Source organism: Symphalangus syndactylus, chromosome 17 (genome assembly GCF_028878055.3).
Source record: "Symphalangus syndactylus isolate Jambi chromosome 17, NHGRI_mSymSyn1-v2.1_pri, whole genome shotgun sequence".
Taxonomy (NCBI): domain Eukaryota; kingdom Metazoa; phylum Chordata; class Mammalia; order Primates; family Hylobatidae; genus Symphalangus; species Symphalangus syndactylus.
In genome coordinates, this window is record NC_072439.2 from 52,347,345 (window position 1) to 52,371,212 (window position 23,868).

Genomic DNA, 23,868 nt, shown 5'->3' on the forward strand with positions numbered 1-23,868 from the left:
AATTAATAAACCTGAAAGTTGGTTCTTTTAAAAGAACAACAAAGTTGACAAACCTCTAGCTAGATTAACCAAGAAAAAGAGAGAAGGCTCAAATGAAAGAGGAAATGTTACCATTAATGTTACAAAATAATAATGATTATAAAGGAATATTGTGAACAACTGTATGCCAAGCAGACAACAAACAAAATGAACAATTTCTAAATAGACACAAACTACTAACACTGAATCAAGAAGAAACAAAAAATCTGAACAGACCTCTAACAAGTAAAGAAATTGAATTTGTAGGTGGGCACAGTGGCTCACACCTGTAACCCTAGCACTTTGGGAGTCTAAGGTGGGAGGATCACTTGAGCCCAAGAGTTTGAGACCAGTCTGGGCAATACAGTGAGGACCCATCTCTACAAAACAAAAAATAAATAATTAGCTGGGCATGGTGACATATGCTTGCAGTCCCAGGTACTTGGGAGGCTGAGACAGGAGGATTGCTTGAGCCCAGGAGGTCAAGGCTGCAGTGAGTCATGATCATGCCACTGCACTCCAGCCTAGGTGACAGAGGAAGACCCTGTCTAAAGGTGGGGAAAAAAAGAAATTGAATTTGTAAGAAAACAATTATCCACAAAGAAAAGCCTAGGCCCAGATGGCTTTATTGGTGAATTCTACAAAACATATAAAGAATTAATGCCAATCCTTCACAAGCTCTTCCAGGAAATGGAAGAGAACAACTTCTGATTTATTCTACGAGGCCAGTATTACCCTGATAACAAAACCTACACAACAAGAAATGAAAACTACACCAAGATCTCTTACAAACTTAAATGTAAAAATTCTACAGAGATACTAGCAAAGCAAAATCTCTACCCGAAAAAGGGCATCTACAAAAAACCCACAGCTAACATCATACTTAATGGTAAACAGTTGAATATTTTCTTGTTCTTGTTAAGATCCAGAAGAAAACAAAGATGTCCACTGTTGACATCTTTTTTTTTTTCCACTCAGGCTGGAGTGCAGTGGCACGATCTCAGGTCACTGCAACCTCTGCCTCCCAGGTACAAGCAATTCTGCCATCTCAGCCTCCAGAGTAGCTGGGATTACAGGTGTGCACCACCATGCCCGGCTAATTTTTGTATGTTTAGTAGAGACGGGGTTTCACCATGTTGGCCAGGCTGGTCTCGAACTCCAGACCTCAGGTGATCCACCTACCCTGACTTCCCAAAGTGCTGGGATTACAGGCATGAGCTACCGTGCCCAGCCCACTGTTGCCACTTCTATTCAATATTGTACTGGAGGCTAATTCTGACCAGGGTAATTAGACAAGTAAATGAAAGAAAAGGCATTCAGACTGGAAAAGAAAGAAGTAAAACTATCTCCATTTGCAGATCAATCTTGTGTGTGGAAAATCCTAAGGAATTCACTAAACAATTGTTAGCACTAGTAAATGAGCTCTACAAGGTTGCAGGGTACAAGATCAATATACGAAAACAACTGAATGTCTATACAGTAGCAGTGAGCAAAAAGAAAATAAAATTAAGGAAAAAAATCCACTTACAATGGAATCAAAAAGAATAATGTACTTAGAAATAAATTTAACAAGAACAAAACTTATATTCTGAAAACTACAAAACACTGTTGAAAGACATGAAGGAAGGCTGGGCAAAGTGGCTCTTTGTAATCCCAGCACTTTGGGAGGCCGAGGTGGGAAGATCACTTGAGCCCAGGAGTTTGAGACCAGCCTGGTCAACACAGTGAGACCCTGTCTCTACAACAAAATACAAACAATTAGCCAGCCATTGTGGCGAGTACCTGTAGTCCTAGCTATTCAAGAGGCTTACGCAGCAGGATCGCTTGAGCCCAGCAGTTTCAGGCTTCAGTGAGCTACTCCACTAAACACGCCTGGGTGACAAAGCTAGACTCTGTCTCTTTAAAAAAACTTTTTTTAAAGGGATACAAACATAAAATTAAAGACATAAGTGAAAACCTATAGTCTTACATTTGAATTGGAAATATCAGTATAAATTATACCAGTATAAATAACAGTATAAATTTTCTCTTAAAAATACATATTTTATAAGCTATGTTCACCAAAAGTCTTAGAAGCAGTGACAACACAGCTGCAATGGGCTCCCCTAGAGTCCAGGTTGAAATCTCTAAATACCACATCCTGATAAAAAGAACCAGAACTCCTGGGGAAAAAGGCTGATTTCAAGTTTAGAGAAGGAAATATCTCAGATGAATCCAGGGCATCTTGTTACACCAGTCTCATTTCTATGTGTTTCACATATATAAGCTCATTTAATCTTTATTTTATAGTTGAGGAAACTGAGGCTTAGATTGCCCAAGGTCATATAGATACAAAGTGACAGAAAACAGATGCAAATCCAGGCTTCAGAGCCAGCACTTGAAAAGTTACTCAACCTTACTAGTTATCAGAGAATGCATATTAAAACAGGGAGGCAACTTTACCTTCTTATTACATGGGCAAAAGTTAGTATCTGATAAAATGAAATTTTAGTGAGCACTTGAGGATAGAGGAACTCTTGCACGTTGCTAGTGGAAACAATGTTTTTTGTACCCTCTTTTGGTAGCAATTTCGCCATACCTCATACATTTGAAGAATGTACGTACCTCACGCCCAGACATTCCAAATTCTAGACTAGAGAAATTCCGTATACAGCTAAACAGGGAGAAAATATATTAATATAAACACCCATATTCATTATAACCCACATTGCAAACAAGTGGGAACAGGTGGAAACAACTTCAGTATCCCTCATAAGGAAGTTAGATAAACAAATTTGGCTTATTTATAAAAAGTATACTCTATAAAGCAATTCAAATGAATGAAGCAGATCCACTGAAGAAACGTCAAAATGATCTTGAGTGTAAAGTTTCATACGACAATGTACAGTTTGACAGCACCTCTTTAAATCTTAAAAGTGTACAAGGGTATGTTTTATTTGTAAATGTATACATATATTCTAAAAGTATCAGAAAAATATGTAAATAGCCTACATTGACTTTAGGGGGCAAATAAGGGGTATTTTCATCCTACCTGTAACATTGTGTTTATATTTTTAAAAAGAGATTTGAAGCAAATATGGCAAAATTTTAACAACTGTGGCATATTGATAATGACATGTAGACATGTTATTTTATGTATATTTGAACTTTTTATAATTAAAATATTTAAAAATCTAGCATACTGAATTTTTATCTGATATCTGATATGAGGCACAATTTGCTCATTACTAAAAAACAAACAAACAAAAAAGAGGGCCAGGTGCAGTGGCTCATGCCTGTAATCCCAGCACTTTGGGACACCGAGGCAGGAGGATCACTTGAGGCCAGGAGTTCTAGGCTGCAGTAAGCAATGATTGCACCACTATACTCCAGCCTGGGTGACAGAAAGAGACACTCTCAAAAAAAAAAAACCAAAAAAAACCAAAAACAAACAAACAAAAAGACTGAAGTCTACATTGAAGTGTGGTAACTTTGAGGGGATCCAGAAACAGAAAAGGGTCATTAGTGGAATATTGGTGAAATCCAAATACAGTCCTAAGTTAGTTAAACTATTGCTGTACTGTTAATTTCTTGGTTTTGAAAAATGTACCATGGATATAATAAGATGTTGTTGATATTAGCGGAAGTGGAGTAAAGGATATACAGGAACTTTCTATGCTATCTTTGCAACCTTTCTGAAATGTAAGTTTATTTGAAAATGAGGAAGGTATAAAATCAAATTCCATTTTGTTTACTTATTTTGAGAGAGTCTCACTTTGTGACCCAGGCTGCAGTGCAGTAGTGTGATCTCAGCTCACTGCAGCCTTGATCTCCCAAGCGATCCTTCCACTTCAGCCTCCCAAGTAGCCGGGACTACAAGCATGAGCCACCACATTTGGCTAAGTTTTTTATTTTTTATAGAGTTGGGGTCTCACTACATTGCCCAGACTGGTCTCAAACTCCTGGGCTTGAGCAATCCTCCCACCTTGGCTCCCAAAGTGCTGGGATTAAAGGCATAAGCCACCACATCCAGTCCAAATTCCATGTATTTTCTCTAAACATTTTTCTATTTTCTTTTAATGGGAATTCAACTTTTCAAGGACAAGTTTTAATAGCCTATATATTTGCCGAGTGCCTTTTTCATGTCCAGGGTGGCATTACCTGTAGGTACAATCACCGCACTTCCTAGTGATGGCAACTTTGATGTAAGGTAACAAAAGGGGTGTCAAAGGAGCATCTAAAGCAGGGCTAACTAGTGTGGAAGAGTAATCTTTGAGACCAATAGGCTCTCAACCGGCTACATGCAAAACATTTTTTAGCGGAAGCTACATAGCAGAATATGATGCATAGTCCTATACATTTTGAGAAGTCATTTGGAAGGTAAAACTTTGGAAAGGCAAAAGTAAAATTTGAGATCTACAAATAGCTAGTGATCCTAGGATGGTAGGTGACTTTCAGCCCAGCCAAATATCAATATGAAGGCTATGATTTCTTTTTGTTTTCAGTCAGGAAGGTCCTTCACCCTATCAAAGCTCTACTGGTTTTGCAGCTCACAAAGTCAGCGGTATTTTATTTGCATAGAGTATTTCTAATTTTTCAAAGTGATTTTACCATCATTAGACTTCACTGTATGAGGCAGGTGGGTGTTTCGTTTTCCTCAAGTGAAATGAATGAAGCTGAAGGAGGTTTTGGGATGCAAGACTATGCAACTAGTTAGTGCCAAAGCTGGAACCAGAACTCAGGGCCCTTTTCAATACTTCTTAGAGTTTTGTTTGCAAATAGATCACCTGAGGATCCTGTGAAAATGCAGATTCTGATTCAGTGGGCCTTTGGTGGGGTGTCTATCAGGCTTCCAGGTTACTGCTGGTCCCCAACCTACACTCTGAGTAGCAGATTAGATCAGGCTGAGTTTTTTTTGTTTGAGTTTTGTTGTTGTTGTTGTTTTGTTTTTGACAGGTTCTGGCTCCACTGCCCAAGGTGGAGTGTAGTGGTGTGATCTCAGCTCATTGCAATCTCTGCCTCCAGGGCTCAAGCAATCCTCCCATCTCAGCCTCCCAAGTAGCTGGGACCACAGGCACATGCTACCAAGCCCAGCTAATTTTTGTATTTTTTGTTGAGACAGGGTTTCATCATATTGCCCAGGCTGGTCTCGAACTCCTGAGCTCAAGCAACCCACCTGCCTTGGCCTCCCCAAGTGCTGGGAGTATATAGGCTTGAGCCACCGCACCTGGACAAAACCAGGCTGAGTATTAAACTCTGCTGGGTGAGCTTTCCCTGTGTGTATTTGGCAACATAGATGAATTTTAGTGGGATGTTTACAAAAAGAATCTGGCCTTGAAAAACATCTTTATACTATTCTCAAGAAAGAACAAATGACTTTCCGGATGACGTTCATTGTCTGTGGTACCTTTCTTCTCCACTTAATCCACGAGTAATTAACAGGCAGACCGTGCACCAGTAACTAGGGCTGGAGCTAGGCAGAAACATGCTTGGATACTCCCACTGTAAAATCACCTTTATGATGTAGGCTTTATCTGCAATTACAATCTATCTCAATCCCAAATGTATTTGTGCTTTACGATCTGCAGTTGTGTGTTTATTGGTGCTGCACATGTCAAACAGAAAACAAAGTTGCAGCGTCTTGGTGGTTTACCCTGGTCTCATGGCACTTCTGGGTGCCAGAAGCTAAATATGCTGAGTAGAGTGCTCTGTGTGGCTCCATGGATGACATTTTCCCAAAAGGGTGCTGGAAGTCTCCTTTGCCCAATGTGAGACTTGGTTTGGCAACCACACCACATCCTAAATGATAGTCAAAATGGTGTGGACTTACAGTGGGGAATTCCTTTGTGAGGAGAACAAGCTATCTCTACTCAGGAACTGGATTTGGTTTAGAGTATACTCACCTGGTTTGCATGGGTCTGGCACAGAGAAGCGTGCACTGGTGTGATGTCCTTGTACCGTCCTATACCCTAGGATGGGGCTGAGACAGAAGGCAGCTGACAGCCCACAAGCACCTGCTCTAACAGCAAGCATGGCTGTTTGACTCTTTCCTTATAACCGGACTGACCAGTGTGGTAAAGTGTCAGCTTTCTTTGATAAAGTGCTTTTTTGTTTTCTCAATGACACATTATGAACCATTCTCAAATATGACTGAAAGACAAATATCGCACTGTTGAAGTACTTCCAAGTATCAAGCCTATCCTGGAGGAGTTTGTTTAAAGGGTAAAGAAACTGAATTCTGGTGCTGAGCCCAGTCATCAACCAGAGGTCACCAGGCTTGGAAGTAGTTGGGATGACTGTTATACCAGGGTTAGGGGATTTTACAAAAAGACCTGCTTCTTAAAGATTATTCTGATATAAGGCACTCATCGATCTTTTTCACTTCATCACTCAACTAATATGTTGAACTCCCACTGTACGTGTAAAGCTCCGTACTAGACAAGGGAGCGATGACAGTAGATGAAGAAATAAAGAAAAGATATGGCCTTTGTACTTGAGGATTCCATGTCTGAGAAACTAAGAAACAAAAATAATAAACATGTGAACATAATAAAGCTAACTGGTCCAGAGCTGTAAATCCCAAAGAGAGTCTTCTTGAATCCCACGGCAAGAGAAAGCTTTACAGGAGAGGTGAAATTAAAGCTGGAAAGGGTAGGTAGTATTGTAATGCAGGAAAAGTGGGCAAAACCACCTAAAGAACAAGGTATCTGAAAAATCAGGGCTAGAACAGTTCTATGGAGGGAAGCTGTGGGGGACAAGGCTGATAGGTAGGTTGTGAAGCCTCCTGAAAACCAAGGCAAAAAGAGTTATTTCTTCCCAATGGCAGTGGAAAGCCATTTGAGGTTAATAAATGTTCAGATTTTACCACCATGGAGAACTCACTGAGTTTCATTAGATTAATACACAATCTTCAAAGGTAAAAGGAAAACATTACATTCTTAATATAAAAGTGTTTTAAATTGCTAAAAAAAAAAGAGGAGACATGCTTAAAGCATCATAATTCCTTGACATTCCACATACTAACCGCCAATTTCATCATTACAAAACCAGTTTTCTAATCCTTGCTCTGCCATTGCTTTATTGGTGTTAGGAAGGACAGTATCTCTAGGCCATATGTCCTCAAATGTAAAATAAAAGGGCCAATCAAGATCATTTCTAAAGCTCCTAAATCAATTATTTCAGTTCAAAATAAATTGTTCTCATTCTCCGTTTGGCAGGCTTTCTCCATAACACACTGTGTTAGAAAATAAAAATGTTATTAGTCCATGTAATGATACTGTAATCAGTTTTAATAAATACACAGATTTATTCTATCTGCATTGCAAAGTAGAAATTTGCACACTGGAAAATATTCATTAAACCCTTTGTTATAAAAAGTATCTCTGGGGAGCACATTGCTTCATTTTTCGTACTGGACTATTAAAAATTTTTTTTTTTGGCCAGGCATGGTGCCTCTTGCCTGTCATCTCAGCACTTTGGGAGGCTGAGACAGGAGGATCACTTGAGCCCAGGAGTTTAAGAGCAGCCTGGGCAAGACCCAGAGTTCAGAGCGAGACCCCACCTCTATTTTTTTTTTTAATTAAAAACAAAATAATTTTACACTTTTCAACAACACAGATGAAATTTTTTTTTTTTTTTTTTTTTTTGAGATGGAGTTTCTACTCTTGTTGCCCAGGCTGGATGGAGAGCAATGGTGCAATCTTGGCTCACTGCAACCACCACCTCCCAGGTTCAAGACATTCTCCTGCCTCAGCCTCCCAAGTAGCTGGGATCACAGGCATGTGCCATCACACTCGGCTAATTTTGTATTTTTAGTAGAGATTGGGTTTTGCCATGTTGGCCAGGCTGGTCTCGAACTCCTGACTTGAGGTGTTCCACCCGCCTCAGCCTCCCAAAGTGCTGGGATTACAGGTGTGAGCCACCGCACCTGGCCCAGATGAAAAATTATTAAACAAGTGTTCTAAGTGTAAGTTTTGCGATCATTCCTATTACCATAAAGTACGAGAAACTTTGGTTCGTTTCTGCTCTCCCCCAATTAACTCTGTGATGGAAAAAAACAAAAAACAACAAAAAAAAAATTTATCTGGTTTTACTTGTCTTTTGAAATACTTATTACAATTGTGGTTATGCTTTCATTTTGTCTGTTCCTTCTCTACTGGTCTGAAAGATAGTTCAGTGTCAGGGCTATGTATTCACAGTTCCATACCTGGCATATAAGTTATTCATTGACTAAAATGCATGTTTTTGTTAATCTGTGAATTGAAGCAGTTGGATTAAATTTTCCATGTCCCTTCTATCTTTATGTTTCTGTGATATATATTTACTTTGAATTACCTAAGCCTAGGCAGTTAATTTTTTCCCTTAATTTCTAGCCTTTTATTGCTCATTAATCCTCTTTCTAAGGACATGCGTCCTAATTCAATTTGAGAATAAAGTAGTACAAGTAGCTACTGTGGTACTAAGTAAGTTTAGACAGGAAATGCTTCTCTGAGGGAGTGCCATAGTTTGCTGTTGAAGCCAACCAACTCCTACCTCTTGAAGTTAGGGTTTGCAACTAAAAAATAAATTTAAAAACTAAAAAGGCAAGTAAAGGCAAATCAAACTTGAGAACAATTTCTAAACAGAGAATCTGACGCTCTAAGTTTTACAAATAAAGCACAATAAAGTTTTGCTGGGGCCGGGCGCGGTGGCTCAAGCCTGTAATCCCAGCACTTTGGGAGGCCGAGGCGGGCGGATCACGAGGTCAGGAGATCAAGACCATCCTGGCTAACACGGTGAAACCCCGTCTCTACTAAAAATACAAAAAATTAGCCGGGCATGTTGGCGGGCGCCTGTAGTCCCAGCTACTCAGGAGGCTGAGGCAGGAGAATGGCGTGAACCCGGGAGGCGGAGCTTGCAGTGAGCCGAGATCGCGCCACTGCACTCCAGCCTGGGGGACAGAGCAAGACTCCGTCTCAAAAAAAAAAAAAAAAAAAAAAAAAAAAAAAAAAAAGTTTTGCTGGTGAACCTGCTACTAAGCCCAGGAACATAATCCAGCTCTACATGGTTGTCCTTTGTACCAATAGAACTCCAGTAACCTCAGTGAGAAGTGAGAAGAGTCATGGCCCTGCAGTTGACTATCCACATTTCTTTAATGTAAGTCAAAGCCCATTACAATGCATCCTGTTACAATGGAAATCTTATTTTTGGAAGTCCACTTAATTATTTTGAGCAACACTATACACAACCCAACAGATACAATAATTGACAACTTGTTGAAATGTTAGAGCTAAACCACAAAGAGTAACTGAGTAATGTTGACAACCCCAGTATTTATTCTCATACTGTGCTCAACATTAGATGATCTATAAAATTCAACTGGCAAAGGGAGATCAAAGAATTGTGCTTTATCTTGAGCTTGAATTGGATGACAAGGAGATTAGGAAATCCTAAGTGGAAAAATATTCAAATCATTGTGCTTTCTATATATTTTTCTTACTACCTATTTCCAGTTATAAATCTTACATCTGTGCCTCTGCATACCATTTAAGTACAATACTAAACATTCTTTAAAATCATTTTCTACTAACTATAAAAGGTACACTCAGATAACTGTAAAATCATTTCCTTTTAGAAGAAAAGCATCAAATATTCAGGGAACTTTATTTTTAAAGAATAAGTCAAATAAGACACAGCTTTCATTTACCTAAACATGCATAATCCAACCTGAATATAAAATGCACTTAACTGGTAAATTACACATGAAATACAAAGGGAATGCAATTTTACATATGTAAAATGATTGCTAGCTATAGCAATTTAACAGTCAAATTTATCAGAACATTATACATTAAAAAACACAAACAACAACTTAAAGCCAAATATCTATAGTAAACCAAGGAAAATTCTGATATGGAATGGTTTGACTCAAAGCAAAGAATAAGGCACCTGCTATGAATTTAGCGCAACCATAAAACAGAATTAGTTAACCAAGACACTTGTTTCAAAAAGGGAAACAAGTACAGAGATTAACTGGGTGAGAAAGGCAAGTAACAATTTAGTTAAAAACCTGCTGGCCCAAGGTCAGTTGATTCATTTCTTACGCCAGAACAGTTAAGTTCCTGAAAGTCCTTAACCACTCCGCTCCCTTACTGTTCTCCTTGTTTGAGGGTACCAGAAGCCCCCTATGAGGTTCACACTGTGTATAGACTAGGTAGCAGATTTCCCTTCTGTTCCTCTTAAAACAGCTTATTTTAAAAGAAATATCCTGAGGCAATTAACAAAGCAAACACAAGCAGCTTTCTTTCCAACGCATTAATACATAGACACTGCTCAGGTTTTTTTTTCACCAAGTTATGGCTAAGTATACAAATAGCCAATACTTGCAGTTTTCAACAGTACTAGAAAACCCAAAACCTGCCCTATGATCCTCACCCTCACCATTAGTAAAACGTAAATTTGATCAATCATAACCTACAAAGTCATATAACAAAGGGAAGACGAAAGACTGATCATCATCAGTAAATCCATTCAATTCCAGATGCCACTTTAGGCTGATGTGTCTAGTACCCTAATGATTAGGTACTACCTAATGATTGAAAAATCATTAATCTAGAAAAAGCATTTCCAAACTAAGGATAACTTTGTAGTTGATGTGCCTTTTTTTGTTATTAAAAGTGCTATTTAACATGCTAAAATGTCTTATGGCACATTGGACTCAACAGCATGTTCTGATGAGGCATCCATTTTTAGCAGTATTTTTCCCTAGAATTTTGTTTGGCATTGTAAACCCCTTTGATATATTAAAATAGTTCTGGTGGAATCAATGTAACATAAACAAACCTTCCCTGATTGACTTCACTCCACCACGGTAGCTTTTAGTGAAACCACAGTAACTGATTAAGTCAGAAAATGATCAAGTTTTTTTTATGGCATCTTCGGTTACTATACTCACTCATGCAAAATCCAAGGTAGTGTAATGGAAACAATATTGGTAAAACAGATGTTGTGGCTATAAACATCTCCCTTTATATTAGACATTTAGAAGCTTTTAAAAATTTTTAGATGCTAAAGGCTGTGGCAAAACTAGGCTGTGTAGTTGTTCCATTTATAAGCACCTTACTACAGGACAGTTACATGAACCTATAAGGGAGTGTGCTTTCAGTTCAAAAGAGTAATAAAGTGCCTAGCTATATAAAAACCACAAGATTTCAAATTGGAATTTAAGCTAACTGCATTTATACATTAGGGTTAACAAAATCTAGATCCTGTCTATGCAGAGTTAGACTAATTTTTCATACTGTTTTAATAACCACATAAAAAAACTTACTCTTAATTGACTGAATAAGTAGGGTCCACTACTGCATCTTAACAATCAAATTTTATTGCTTTATTCATGTGGTGTTTTTTGCAAGGCACTGTGGTATGGACTAGAAAACTTGGAATGACTCATGAAGAAACCTTGGAATGACACATGAAGCATGATAGGAAAGTCATTCTGAGGCAGGATGCTTTACTGAATTGTTTTCAACCAGGGTATCAAACATCAGGAATGAGTTCAAGTTAAAATTCACAGGAGAATGGAAACATCTTAAGGTCAGTCACTTCACATGCCCATCCTGATACTTTGAATAATCTGGAAAATTGCTGTAAAAAGAAAGAGCAAATATTAAAATAAGCTTTGAATAAAACAGGTCTGGTGACTAACAAATATTTATTAAGGTAGCTGAAGAATCCAAAGGTACTCTTACATTTGCAAATGGTACATAACTTCAGTATAATAAGAAGTGAAGACAGGACTATCTGAATAAATAAAACAATGAAATATCCCTGAGTTATTTTTTTATCTTAGCTTCGCTGAATTTTATGTTTAAGTATCCAAGAGAACTTGCAGATAAGTAATCATTTTACAAAGAACTTAAAGCACCAAAGCAAACAGGTTTTTCCAGCATAGAATTATTTTGGTTTATAAGCATCCTTTTAAGGCCTGGCCTATAACATATGCATGTTTCCTCATTCTCACAAAGCTGAAATTCAATCATCTTCAGGTTATATAAACTGCTTGGCTCTCATCCATTTATCAGGAAAGCTTCCAATTGGTAAGTGCAAAAGGCAAAGTGAAACGTTAAACAGAAATCTCAGTAACTTTAGAATGTGGAAAACAAACATCTACTTCAATATTAACAGCTTGCATATTAAGATGATAAATGAAGAAAGATCTTTTTTTTGTAATCTATTTGCAAAGGCAAGTGTCTGTTACTCTTACAGCAGGCTGCCCCGACACTTTTTTTTTTTTAAACCATGTATCAAACGTTTCTTTTATTAACCTAAAAACATTTGACTCACACATTAAAATGCCAATCAGGTACATTTCCTCTATAGTGAATCAATTCTTTGCACAAGCTTTACTTTATAAAATATACTCAATTTTGACATTAAGACATTAGATTCTGGTATATGTTAAATCAAGTTCTAACATCTATATGTACATATTTATAAGTTTCTTTGCAAAGACTGATAATGGAGTTACGAAACATTCTAAATTCTCATTCCGTTAGGTTTTGTCCGGTCTTACATTTATTCCAACTCGAACATTACAAAGACCTGACCTCCTTTCTGATCTCCTGTGAGTACAAATTAAGCTGGGAGAAGTTTCTGGAGCACCACCCTCTGTGCATATGTGGAACAAGTAATTTGGCTCAGATGAAACAAAATTATGTGGAGTCCTCGGCAGGTGGGTTGAGAACTACGCAGGTAGGACTCACTACTGACCGATCACCACGTCATCCCAAATCCTTTCAACCCAAGAGTCTACCTGATGGGAGCCCCCAAGCCACTTACCAGAACCACAGACAACAAAAATGAAGAGAGCCAATAACCAGGGTCCTACAGACGCCTTCTCTTCGGGGGCATTTCTCTGCAAAAGCGAAAATCCACCATTTCAGATGCAGAGAAACCACTCGGACCCCAGGCTCCCACAGCCTGCACGCCGGTCGCCGGCCCCCTCACCTCACAAGTCTCCCCTTCCGTTTCCGAGCCCCCACACTCTGGCGGCTCGCAGACTAGGGCCCCTACCCCTCCACGGCACCAGCCCACGGTCGGCTGGATCCGGGAGAAAACGCGACGCGGCCCCAGGGACCCGGACTCCGCTCCGGCTGCGGAACGCAGAGGGGCGCCCGCTCTTTCCTTACCGAGGTCTTGGCGACGTTGCCGCGCTGGGTGATGTTCTTGCTGTGCTTCTCGTTGGCCATGCGGATCCTCTGCTTGGCGACCATCTTCGCGGCGCCACCACCTGCCCCGGCCACCCCTCGGACTCGCTCACTCTCCTGCCTCCTCTGGAACCGCTGCGAGGCTCGGCTCGTGGTGCCCGCGCCGCCGGAGCGCCGAGGTTCTCAGGCCAGACGCTAGCTACGGCCGCTGGGCCTGGGCGCGGCAAGCGCGGGGGCTGAGCACAAGCCGGGCGCCGGGCGCCGGCCGCCGACTGACTGACCGAGCGGGGCGGGTGCGCAGGAGGAAGAGAACTGGCCGCCGGGTCGTTCTCGCGCCGCCGTCACCGTCGCCGCCGCCGGGAGCGCGGAGTGAAAGAGGAAGGAAACGCAACGCAACAACGGGAATGCGCAGCCCGCCGCCTCGATCTACTTTGGGTTCGGCTGCCAACGTCAGCACTAGGCGGGCTCCGCCCCGCGGAAGTGCGCGCCCCTCCCGCTGGAGAAGGAGGGCGAAAGCAGGCGCACCCTCCCAAGCTCTGTCAAGCGTCGCCCTAGATCTGCGCGTGCGCGTTCGGGCGCCTTTTCGCGACACTCCGTAACCGGAAGTGAATTGGCCCCGAGGCTGATGGCTCCGGAAACACCAATTCGCTGTCTCCACGCATGAGGAGGCGTGTAGGGGCCGGGTTCGGCCCTCGTTAACTCTCACCCGAGCGGTTTCTCTTTCCGGGACAACATGGCGCCGTCCACGCCGCTCTTGACAGGTGAGTTCTGAAGAAGCGAGGGACTCTCTTTCTTCAGACTAGTTTCTTATTTTTGTCTTTGCCTTTGAGAACTACCCGAGGAGCCGGGGAGTCTGACCTGCCTTTTCTTGTGGCTTGCGGAAAGGCCAGACTGTTGGCTTTCTTGATATAGCGTGGCAATCGGAAGTGAAGTCTCCGCCTCTGGGCTTTCGTATTCCCCCTCCCTTTCACCCATCCATCATTCTTGCCTGCGGATTCATCTTCTACAGAAATAGAAGGGGGAGAAAAACAATGTGCTAGTTGAATTTGTGACACATGGGTCTGCAATACTAGTGTTACACGGGCCCTTGTGAAGTCATTTAGGTCTACAATAAGGACAAAGACAAACATATGAGTTAGTCCTCTAGAATGATCACGCACGTTAAATACACCTGGACTTAAGTAATTCCAGATTCTGGGTTTCCTGCCTTAATGAGGTTTGTAGGACTGAATAGGGAGAGTGGAGCTGTAATGCAGGTTTCAAATGATGAAGGTGTGGTTGGGAGAGGGTGTAGCAGTGAGCATGACAGAGATATTCTAGCAACATTTGATTTTGAAATGGTTATGAGCATATTAGAAGTAGAACATTAGAGGACTCTTGAAATTTTGAAGCTAAAGACAGAGTGTGTAGTGTTGGAGAAGATAATAAACTTAGATTGGAAAATGCTGGGGAAGTTGCTTTACTAGGGTGTGGCTAAGAGTCTTTGCATATGAGTATTACGTAAGGAAAAGAGTCGGGAAGGAAAAGAAGGCTTTGCTTAAGTTCTGATAACTATATAGAAGGAAAAAGTCATTAAGAGAAAGGTTGTCTGCATTTAAGGAGGGAGGCTATTCCCTCCTTTTCTCCCCACCCCTTGAAAGGAACCTTGAAACATTTTTGCTCTTTTTGCCAGTCTACATTTCTATTTTTACATTTTAAAATCTTTGTTATTAAGCACCATGCCCACCGATACTCAGTCTGTCTTCTGCAGTTTAGTCATCATTTATCAAACGCCGACTATAATCTGCTAGATAATATGCTAGGCAAAGACTGTTTAAAAGGCAAAGTTACATAATAAATTTTTTTTAGGTTCGTAAAGGTAGCTTGTTATTCACAATTTTTAATACTAAATGCTTATTTGAACTCTAATAAAAATACCACATTTTAAAATCTGATATAACCCCTCCTTCAAAAATACCTACAGTAGTTAGTTCCTCTCTGCTTACAGGGTAGATTCCATCCTATGTAGCATAGTTATGTAACCATTTATAATCCTTGAATTGCTCTTGAGACTCATTTATTTCCTTGCCATCCCATCTTATTTTGTGCTCCATCAATACTGGACTGCTTCTGAGTCCCTTTGAACAACCTGTTTCTTCAGTCTAGTACTATCCTATGCCTCTTGTTGATTTGGCAAACTCTTTTTCATCTGTTGAAATTAAAATTCATTTTAGATATCATTGCTCTGTGAAGCCTTTCGTCACTCTACCCAACAGAGTCAGTCACTTCCTGGGCTATTTTTGTACCTTAAGTATATTTGAAATTTTAATTCACTTACTAAGTAGGATAATTAGCCATTCACTTACCTTTCTCCCCTGCTAGATTGTGATTCCTTCAATGTCAGCGACAGGGTCTTATTCATATCTGTCTTCTCAGTACTAGTGCAGTGCCTGGTAGACAATAGATACTCTAAATCAGGGGTCCCCAACCCCCGGGCCGGACTGGTACGGGGCAAGCATTACCACTTGAGCTTCCCCTCCTGTCAGATCAGTGGGGGCATTAGAGCCTCATAAGAGCGCAAACCCTATTTTGAACTGTGCATACAAGAGATCTAGATTAGATTTATCTGTTTGGACTATCCTTTTAAATTAATGAAGGATAGCCACTTTATAGTAAATTAACCAAGGATGACAATTGTCTTACAGTGCTTAAAATCAGGGACTTTGTAAGAGCTTAAATGTTGTCTGTTCAGTCTACTCTTCATATTCTTATATTCTTAGAGGCCCAGAGAGATTAAGTGGTCAGATTCACACTGCAAATTGGCAGGATTAGGATTATACTTATGCAGATTGTTCAACTCCATGGTCCATTTTTCTTTCACTAGAACAAACTGTTTAATCTTTTAAACATTCTCAATGTACATATTTCATTCAACAATAGATTATTTTACTTCCAAAATCTTTTGTTAAATTTAGACTCATGGGATTTTAGAGCTGTGAATAATTTGCAGATTAGCCAGTAAATTTTGTTAACCCCAAATATTAATTGGGAATGACAAGCCAAAGCAGGTGAAAAAGGGATTTTTTTTTTTAAACTCATATAACCTAAAAGCCTCAGTACTGCTAGATCCAGATACTCACATGGCTTCAGAAATCTGCTTTTCTTTCTTTTTTTTCTTTTTTTTTTTTTTTTTTTTTTTGAGACAGTTTCGCTCTTGTTGCCCAGGCTGGAGTGCAATGGCACGATCTTGGCTCACTGCAACCTCCACCTCCCAAGTTCAAGCAATTCTTCTGCCTCAGCCTCCTAAGTAGCTGGGATTACAGGCGTGCACCACCATGCCCAGCTAATTTTGTATTTTCAGTAGAGATGGGGTTTCACCATGTTGGTCAGGTTGGTCTCGAACTCCTGTCCTTGGGTGATCCACACGCCTCTGCCTCCCAAAGTGCTGGGATTACAGGTTTGAGCCACCATGCCTGGCCAGAAATCTGTTTTTCTTCATCTGTAGGCTCTTGCTTTGCTCCAGATTAAATTCATCTTTAAACTGACATTCAGCCAAATGCCCAGCTCCAAAGGAAAGAACACATTTTTGCCAGTAGTCTCAGCAAAAATCTCAAGGCTAGCTGCCTTTGACTTTGCTTGGCTCACCTTTGTATCAGTCAACTTTTAATCATGTAGTCAGGACTAAATTATATTCCCACTCCTGGATACTCCTCAAAAGAAAATGAGCGCCTCCTAAAGAAGAGGAGCTGGGTGCTAGGTACATAAAACAGCAATGTCCATTATGTGAAATTCACATTGTCTAATCTGCTTGACCAGTTGAAGTCACAGAGATAATTTATTGAAAATTGAGTCATTTTCCTAAACTAATATGTAGTTCAGTGAATGTAAGAGTTGGGAAAAGTATCATATTTTAAAGATGACTACACCCCTGCCATGGGATCCTTGTTTATTGAAGCCCTGTGTTTTTCTCTGTCTAACTCAGGCCTAGAGCAATAAATAGTATGAGTGTCTAAAAAGGCTAGTAAGCTTAGAAAAGATTACATAGATGTTTAATGTATTTCACGCAGCTACTGTGTGAAACTGGCGTTTATTTGTTGTTTTAATGAAAAGAACTGCTTGCATTCTAGATTTTTCTTTCTGCTAGAACATATTGCCGATCCCCTTTGATTGAAGAGGGAAATCACTAAAAACAGGGAATCACACAAACTCAGAATACACTATATTAAGCTAACTACACATTGTATTTAGTTTCACAGATGCTTGTAACTAAAAAGGATTCCTTGTTAGAAAGTTACATGTAGAAAAAAATTGTTTCAGTATTGAGAAGTTTTTTAGTCCATATTTATTTTTGCTTTTATTAGTTTTAAAACAGTTTATGTTCTGTTATGGACCTGATTTTGTGTTTTTTCTAATAAACTTTGTATCACAGCTTATCAGGAGTAAAACTGTATATGCTTTTATTAAATTTATTTAATAAAAAAACTGATTAAATCTAGCAAGGCATCTTAGAAGTACAAAATGTCAGTTTGGGCCAGGTGGCTTACAGCTGTAATCCCAGCACTTTGGGAGGCTGAGGAAAGCAGATTGGATTGCTTGAGCTCAGGAGTTTTAAGACGAGCCTAGGCAATATAGTGAGACCTTGTCTCTACAAGAAATACAAAACTTAACATGGCTTGGTGGTGGGTGACATGATCATGGTTCACTGTGGCCTTGACTTCCCAAGTCCAAGTGATCCTCCTGCCTCAGCCGCTTGAGTAGCTGGGACTACAGGCATGTGCCACCATGCCCAGCTAATTTTTGTAGAGACAGCATCTCCCTATGTTGCCCAGGCTGGTCTCGAATTCCTGGGCTCAAGCCATCTGCCTGCCTCGGCCTCCCAAAGTACTGGGACTACAGGTGTGAGCCACCACGCCTGGCCTGAGCCCTATTTTGTTTTCCAGCTTCATCATCCTCTAGCCACACAGGCCTTCTTTCCATCCGCTGGGGTTGGGTTTTTGCACTTGTTACTGTTCTCCTTGCTTGTTAACTGCCACTGATCCTTTACATCTCAGTATACAAAACACTTACGGATGCTTTCCCTAACCTTCCATTTTTAGGTCAAAACTCTCTTTTATACCCTCAGTGGTACCATATACCTTTCCTTTGAAGCACTAAACACAGGTCTACAATTCTGTATATTTGGCTAATTATTTGATTACTGTTTGCAAAGTTCAATGAGGTCAGAGACAAGGCTGATTTTCTTTCCTATTATTTCGCCAGTGTTCGACACAGGGCCTAGGAGGTGGTTTGTTCGTTTTTTTCCCACTAAGCATTTGTTGACCAAATGAATCTATTTATTTGGTTCAGCTTTAGAAGCATTTAATTCAACCATTTAAAAAAGTATAGTTTAGGCTAGGCACGGTGGCTCACACCTGTAATCTCAGCACTTTGGGAGGCTGAGGAGGGAGGATTGCCTTAGTTCAGTGAGACTCTGTCTCTACAAAAAAAAAAAAAAAAAAAAGCCAGGCAGGGTGGCACATGCCTGTAGTCCCAGCTACTTGGGAGACTGAGCCAGGAGCATCACTTAAGTCCAGGAGTTTGAAGTTGCAGTGAGCCTTGATTGTGCCACTGTACTCCAGCCTGGGTGACAGCAAGACCCTGTCTCAAAAAAATAAAATAAATAAATTTAAACATGGAAATAAGTATAGTCTAGTTCTGTAGATGATTATTTAATCTTGAACTTTGTTTCTACTTAATTTTTTAGGCTATTACTGTCATTGGGGCCTTAAATGAATATGTCTCATTCCACTTGTTCTCTTAGTTTGAGAAATTGTGAATATATTAATATTGCCATATATTTCTGAAAACTTTAAACATGTACTATATTTTTTATTACTTTATATAAAGCATACAGCTATCCTGTGTTCTAATATTTCCATTTTACAGATTGGGTCACAGATTCAGAGGTGGTAAAGTATCCAAGGCAGTTATAAACTTAGGTCAGGCTCTGAATTCATGTCCTCTTTACCACAAGACAGCTGCCTTTCTTTCAGTGGTGACAAAGTTTCGAGTTTTTGTTTAAAAAGTTACGTATTTCTCAGCAATTGTATGATTTTATGTAACAGAGTAAGAAAATATGCCCTTTTGTTGCTAGTATTCTATAGTTTAATGAAATATTTAATGATTTCATTAATATTTTCACTAAAGCTGTTTTTTTAAAAAAGATATTTGTGTTAACTGAGTCTTTATTAATAAAGTAATTGTGGTTCTTTTTATTTTACTTCTTTAGTCCGAGGATCAGAAGGATTGTACATGGTGAATGGACCACCACATTTTACAGAAAGCACAGTGTTCCCAAGGTATGATTTATTTTGTTAAGTAATGTTACAGGGAACATACAGTACAGTCTAAAATGGTTTTGTTGGTGGTGTATTTTGAACAAGAAAGGAAAAGAACAAAAGAAACGAGAACAAAAGAAAGGAAAAGAACAAAGGGAAAAAAATGAACTCGTTTTTATTGTATAATATTATATTGTATAATATTAACCGAAGATGAAAAGAATACATATTCTCTATCAAGGAAAATGATCTTCAGATCTGAAAATAGTAACTTAAGCCTATTTATAAGGTAGGGGGAACAATACTAAGAAAAAGTGTAGACACTAGTGTAATTGAATACAAGCCTTTAGTTTACAAGAGTTTTATCTTAAGGAATGAGAAAAACTTGCAAATTTGATAGCCAAATCACAGCCAGTAATATTAGTGAAATCATAATGAAAAAGATATTAAAAAGGGAGGACATATATATGCACATAGTATATAGCTAGCTAGATTAATTTTTTTTCCCCAAAGAAACAATGGACAAGTAAACCAAAAACTAGTTAAAAATGCTTATTTATAGGGGGAGAGAGTTACAGGATGCAGGGGACACATCTGTGAAAGAGCTTTGGTATAGTTTTGACTTTGGACCATATAATTGTTTTAAATTTAAAAATTAAATTAAAGGCTGGGTGCGGTGGCTCACGCCTGTAATCCCAGCACTTTGGGAAGCCAAGGCAGGCCAGATCACCTGAGGTCAGGAGTTCAAGACCAGCCTGGCCAACATGGCGAAACCCCGTCTCTGGTAAAAATACAAAAATTAGCCGGGTGTGGTGGCAGGCGCCTGTAATCCCAGCTACTCTACTCGGGAGGCTGATGCGGAAGAATTGCTTGAAACCCGGAGGTGAGGTTGCAGTGAGCCAAAATCATGCCACTGCACTCCAGCCTGGGCAAAAAGATGAGACTCTGTCTCAAAAAAAAAAAAAAAATTAAAATGGGAAACTAAAATAAGCGATTCTAGCTTTATATCAGGTTGGTGGCATAACCATATGAAGACCTGCAAAATTCTTTGTTTTTTGAGACTGAGTTTTGCCCCTGTTGCCCAGGCTAGAGTGCAGTGGTGCAATCTCGGCTTAATGCAACCTCTGCCTCCCAGGTTCAAGTGATTCTCCTGCCTCCGCCTCCCAAGTAGGTAGGATTACAGGTGCCTGCCACCATGCCTGGCTAATTTTTTTGTATTTGTAGTGGTGACAGAGTTTCAGCGTGTCAGGCTAGTCTCGAACTCCTGACCTCAGGTGATCCACCTGCCTCATCCTCCCAAAGTGCTGGGATTACAGGCGTGAGCCACCACGCCCGGCCTAATAGTTTTCTTTTTAACTGAAAGTTGATATTGTCATTTGAATCTACTGTAGGATAGAGTAAATTAATTGTATTAATGTCGTTAGGCACCAAGATTTTTCAGCATTAGAGTGAAAAGATAGACTTGCCTGTATCAGTATGAACTCATGATTTCTTTTCATAAAACATTTGCATTTCCTAGTTCTGGCCAATGAAAAGGCCTGGAAGCAGCAATAACACAGTAGCAGTGGATACCCCATCCTCACAGATTGTGATCTCTAAATACAATTCTTCACTAAAAGGAACCACTTCCTTGGAGAGGTGGTCAACTCTAGGTCTGGGACAGAAAATGTTCAAGTTGATATAGCAATTTTTGTGCCAGAAAGCAAAGCTGTAAAAGACTAATGAGATTTTGTTAAAGGGTCTTAGGAAGCAACTTGAAGAGATTCACACCAACCTAAGATGGGAACATTAAGAATTATGAATAGAAAGATAAAGCATATCAAGTATATAAATGCTCCCCCGAAAAATCCTTCCTCCATTTAAACCTTACTGGTCAGCATTGGTGGTTGATGGAGTCCTCACTCATTACTTTGAAAATTGATAAATAAAGGGAAGGAATCAAGCATTTTTCTTGCCTTTTTTTTTATTATTATTATACTTTAAGTTTTAGGGTACATGTGCACAATGTGCAGGTTTGTTACATATGTATCCATGTGCCATGTTGGTGTGCTGCACCCATTAACTCGTCATTTAGCATTAGGTGTATCTCCTAATGCTGTCTCTCCCCCCTCCCCCCACCCCACAACAGTCTCCGGAGTGTGATGTTCCCATTCCTGCGTCCATGTGTTCTCATTGTTCAATTCCCACCTATGAGTGAGAACATGCAGTGTTTGGTTTTTTGTCTTATACAAACTGTTTCTCAGAGTAACCAAGTGGTTGATGAGAAAAAGAATTTTATAGACGAATTCCAGTTACTAAATGGAGAATGGATGCTGGATCAGACAGTTACCATTTTGTAATCCTCAAGAAATTGATCTAGGCCACTGGTTCTCAAACTTTACCAAGCATCAGAATCATCTGAAAAGCTCGTTAAAATCCAGATTGCAGCTCTCTTTCCAAATGTTCGGATTCATTAGATCAGCGGTAGGGCCCAATAATTTGCGTTTTTAACAAATTCGCCAGTGATACTGATGCTGCAAATCTGGGGACCCCCCCCTTTAAGAACCACTGATCTAGACAGATGATCATCAAAAGTTGCTGAAACCTTTAGCTGAACTGTTTGATGACTGTTAATGGGGAACTTTATAATCAGGCTGTTGTCATCTGACTCTAGTGACCAATTTTTATTAGGCCCAGTTCTCTAGAACCTTGCCACAGGAAGCATGGGCCCAACCAAGACCAACTATACTGGCATCACTCCTGAGCCAGTACAGAAATGCATCTCAGGCCCTACCCAACTTACTGAATCAGAATCTGTATTTTAGCTATATCTTCAGATGATTTATATGCACTTTTTTTTTTTCCATAGTCTTGCTCTGCTGCCCAGCCTAGAATGGAGTGGTGTAATCATGGCTCACTGCAGCCTCAACCTACCAGGCTCAAACAATACTCCTGCCTCAGTATCCCAAGTAGCTGGGACTATAGGCGCATGCCACCATGCCTGGCTAATTTTTGTATGTTTTGTAGAGATGGGGGTCTCACTATGTTGCCCAGGCTGCTCTCCAACGCCTGGGCTCAAGAGATCCACCCGCCTTGGCCTCCCAAAGTGCTGGGATTACAGGCCTCAGCCACCATGCCTGGCCTGTGTGCACGTTATTTATTATTTTGCACATTATTTATTTACTTAATATATTTATTTATTTTGAGATGGAGTTTCACTCTTGTTGCGCAGGCTGGAGTGCAATGGTATGATCTCGGCTCACTGCAACCTCTGCTTCCTGGGTTCAAGCGATTCTCCTGCCTCAGCCTCCCAAGTAGCTGGGATTATAGGCGCCTGCTACCACACCTGGCTAATTTTTTTATTTTTAGTAGAGACGTGGTTTCACCATGTTGGCCAGGCTGGTCTTGAACTTCTGACCTCAGGTGATCCACCCTCCTTGGCCTCCCAAAGTGCTGGGATTATAGGCGTGAGCCACCACACCTGGCCCTGTATGCACATTAATGTTTGAGAAGCACTACTCTAGAAAACCCAGTCTGGCTGGGCGCGGTGGCTCATGCCTGTAATCCCAGCACTTTGGGAGGCCAAGGTGGGTGGATCACTTGAGTCCACGAGTTCAAGATCAGGCTGGGCAGTATGGCAAAACCCATATCTATTTAAAAAACAAAAAACAAAAAAAAAACTATGGCAAAGTTGTGTGCTACACTTCGTTAGGGTACGCAGTCCCAAGGCTGCAGGAGTAGGGGAGAAAGGGAAATGAGACAGGGAAGGAGTTAGAGCAAATATGATGGGGTATACTGAGCTGACCACAAATCCACAAAATATAGCCAACTTGCTTGGTCATGTGTGCAGAATGTCTCCAGAAAGGCTGTATGGAACATTTGTACTTCAGAACAGTCTGTTGTGTGGAGACGGGGTAAGAAGTTTACTGCAGCCTCTTAGCCTGTTTGGGTTGAATCTGAGTGCCAGAGCTCCTCTGTGTGCTGCTGCAGTGCATGGTGGAAGCCATGTGGAAGTATGGCCTTTAACTCTGCAGACTCGAAGACAACCAGTGGCGTTAGGAGATGAGGTCTCTTCATTGAATAGTTGAGGTGTGGCAGCAGGAAAAGTTAGGTGGATACAAGGAGGCACATGACTGAATCCAGTACAATCTCAGTATCACTAAGAGTAGAACAGAGACATATTTATGTGTCTCCTGGTGAGTTATTATACAGTAGGAACTGTACTGTGCATATCTTCTACGAAAGTTAAAAAAACTTCAAACTCAGAATTTTGTCAGTCTTTTACATGAGTAGTTCTCAAATGTGGCTGCACAACAGAATGACCTGGGGAGCTGTTAAAAAACCCAGATATCCAATCCAAGTATTGGGTGTTAAATGATATTAAGAAGTTAATTTTGTGAGATGAAGTG

The 23,868-nt window shown here is 40.3% G+C and overlaps 2 protein-coding genes across 9 annotated transcripts in view; one reads left to right on the forward strand and one right to left on the reverse strand.

The window, feature by feature from the left end:
- Positions 1-9,620: 9,620 nt before the first annotated feature.
- SERP1 (stress associated endoplasmic reticulum protein 1) lies at positions 9,621-13,642 on the reverse strand. The gene is made up of 3 exons (XM_055247404.2): positions 13,167-13,642; positions 12,817-12,892; positions 9,621-11,622 (listed from the first exon to the last, which is right to left on the reverse strand). The coding sequence occupies exons 1-3, from the start codon at positions 13,248-13,250 to the stop codon at positions 11,582-11,584; spliced, it is 201 nt and encodes a 66-aa protein (XP_055103379.1). The 5' UTR covers positions 13,251-13,642; the 3' UTR covers positions 9,621-11,581.
- A 24-nt stretch (positions 13,643-13,666) lies between these two features.
- EIF2A (eukaryotic translation initiation factor 2A) overlaps positions 13,667-23,868 on the forward strand; it is a 39,321-nt gene continuing 29,119 nt past the window's right edge. For 5 of the 8 annotated variants that reach the window (XM_055247401.2, XM_055247396.2, XM_055247400.2 and 2 more), the window contains exons 1-2: positions 13,810-13,945; positions 19,432-19,501. In XM_055247401.2, the coding sequence (XP_055103376.1) occupies positions 13,918-13,945; positions 19,432-19,501 (98 nt within the window). In that variant the 5' untranslated portion in view covers positions 13,810-13,917. Of the gene's footprint in view, positions 13,946-19,431; positions 19,502-23,868 lie in introns of all 8 variants that reach the window. The other 3 variants (XM_055247395.2, XM_055247397.2, XM_055247398.2) reach the window with 3 other exon arrangements.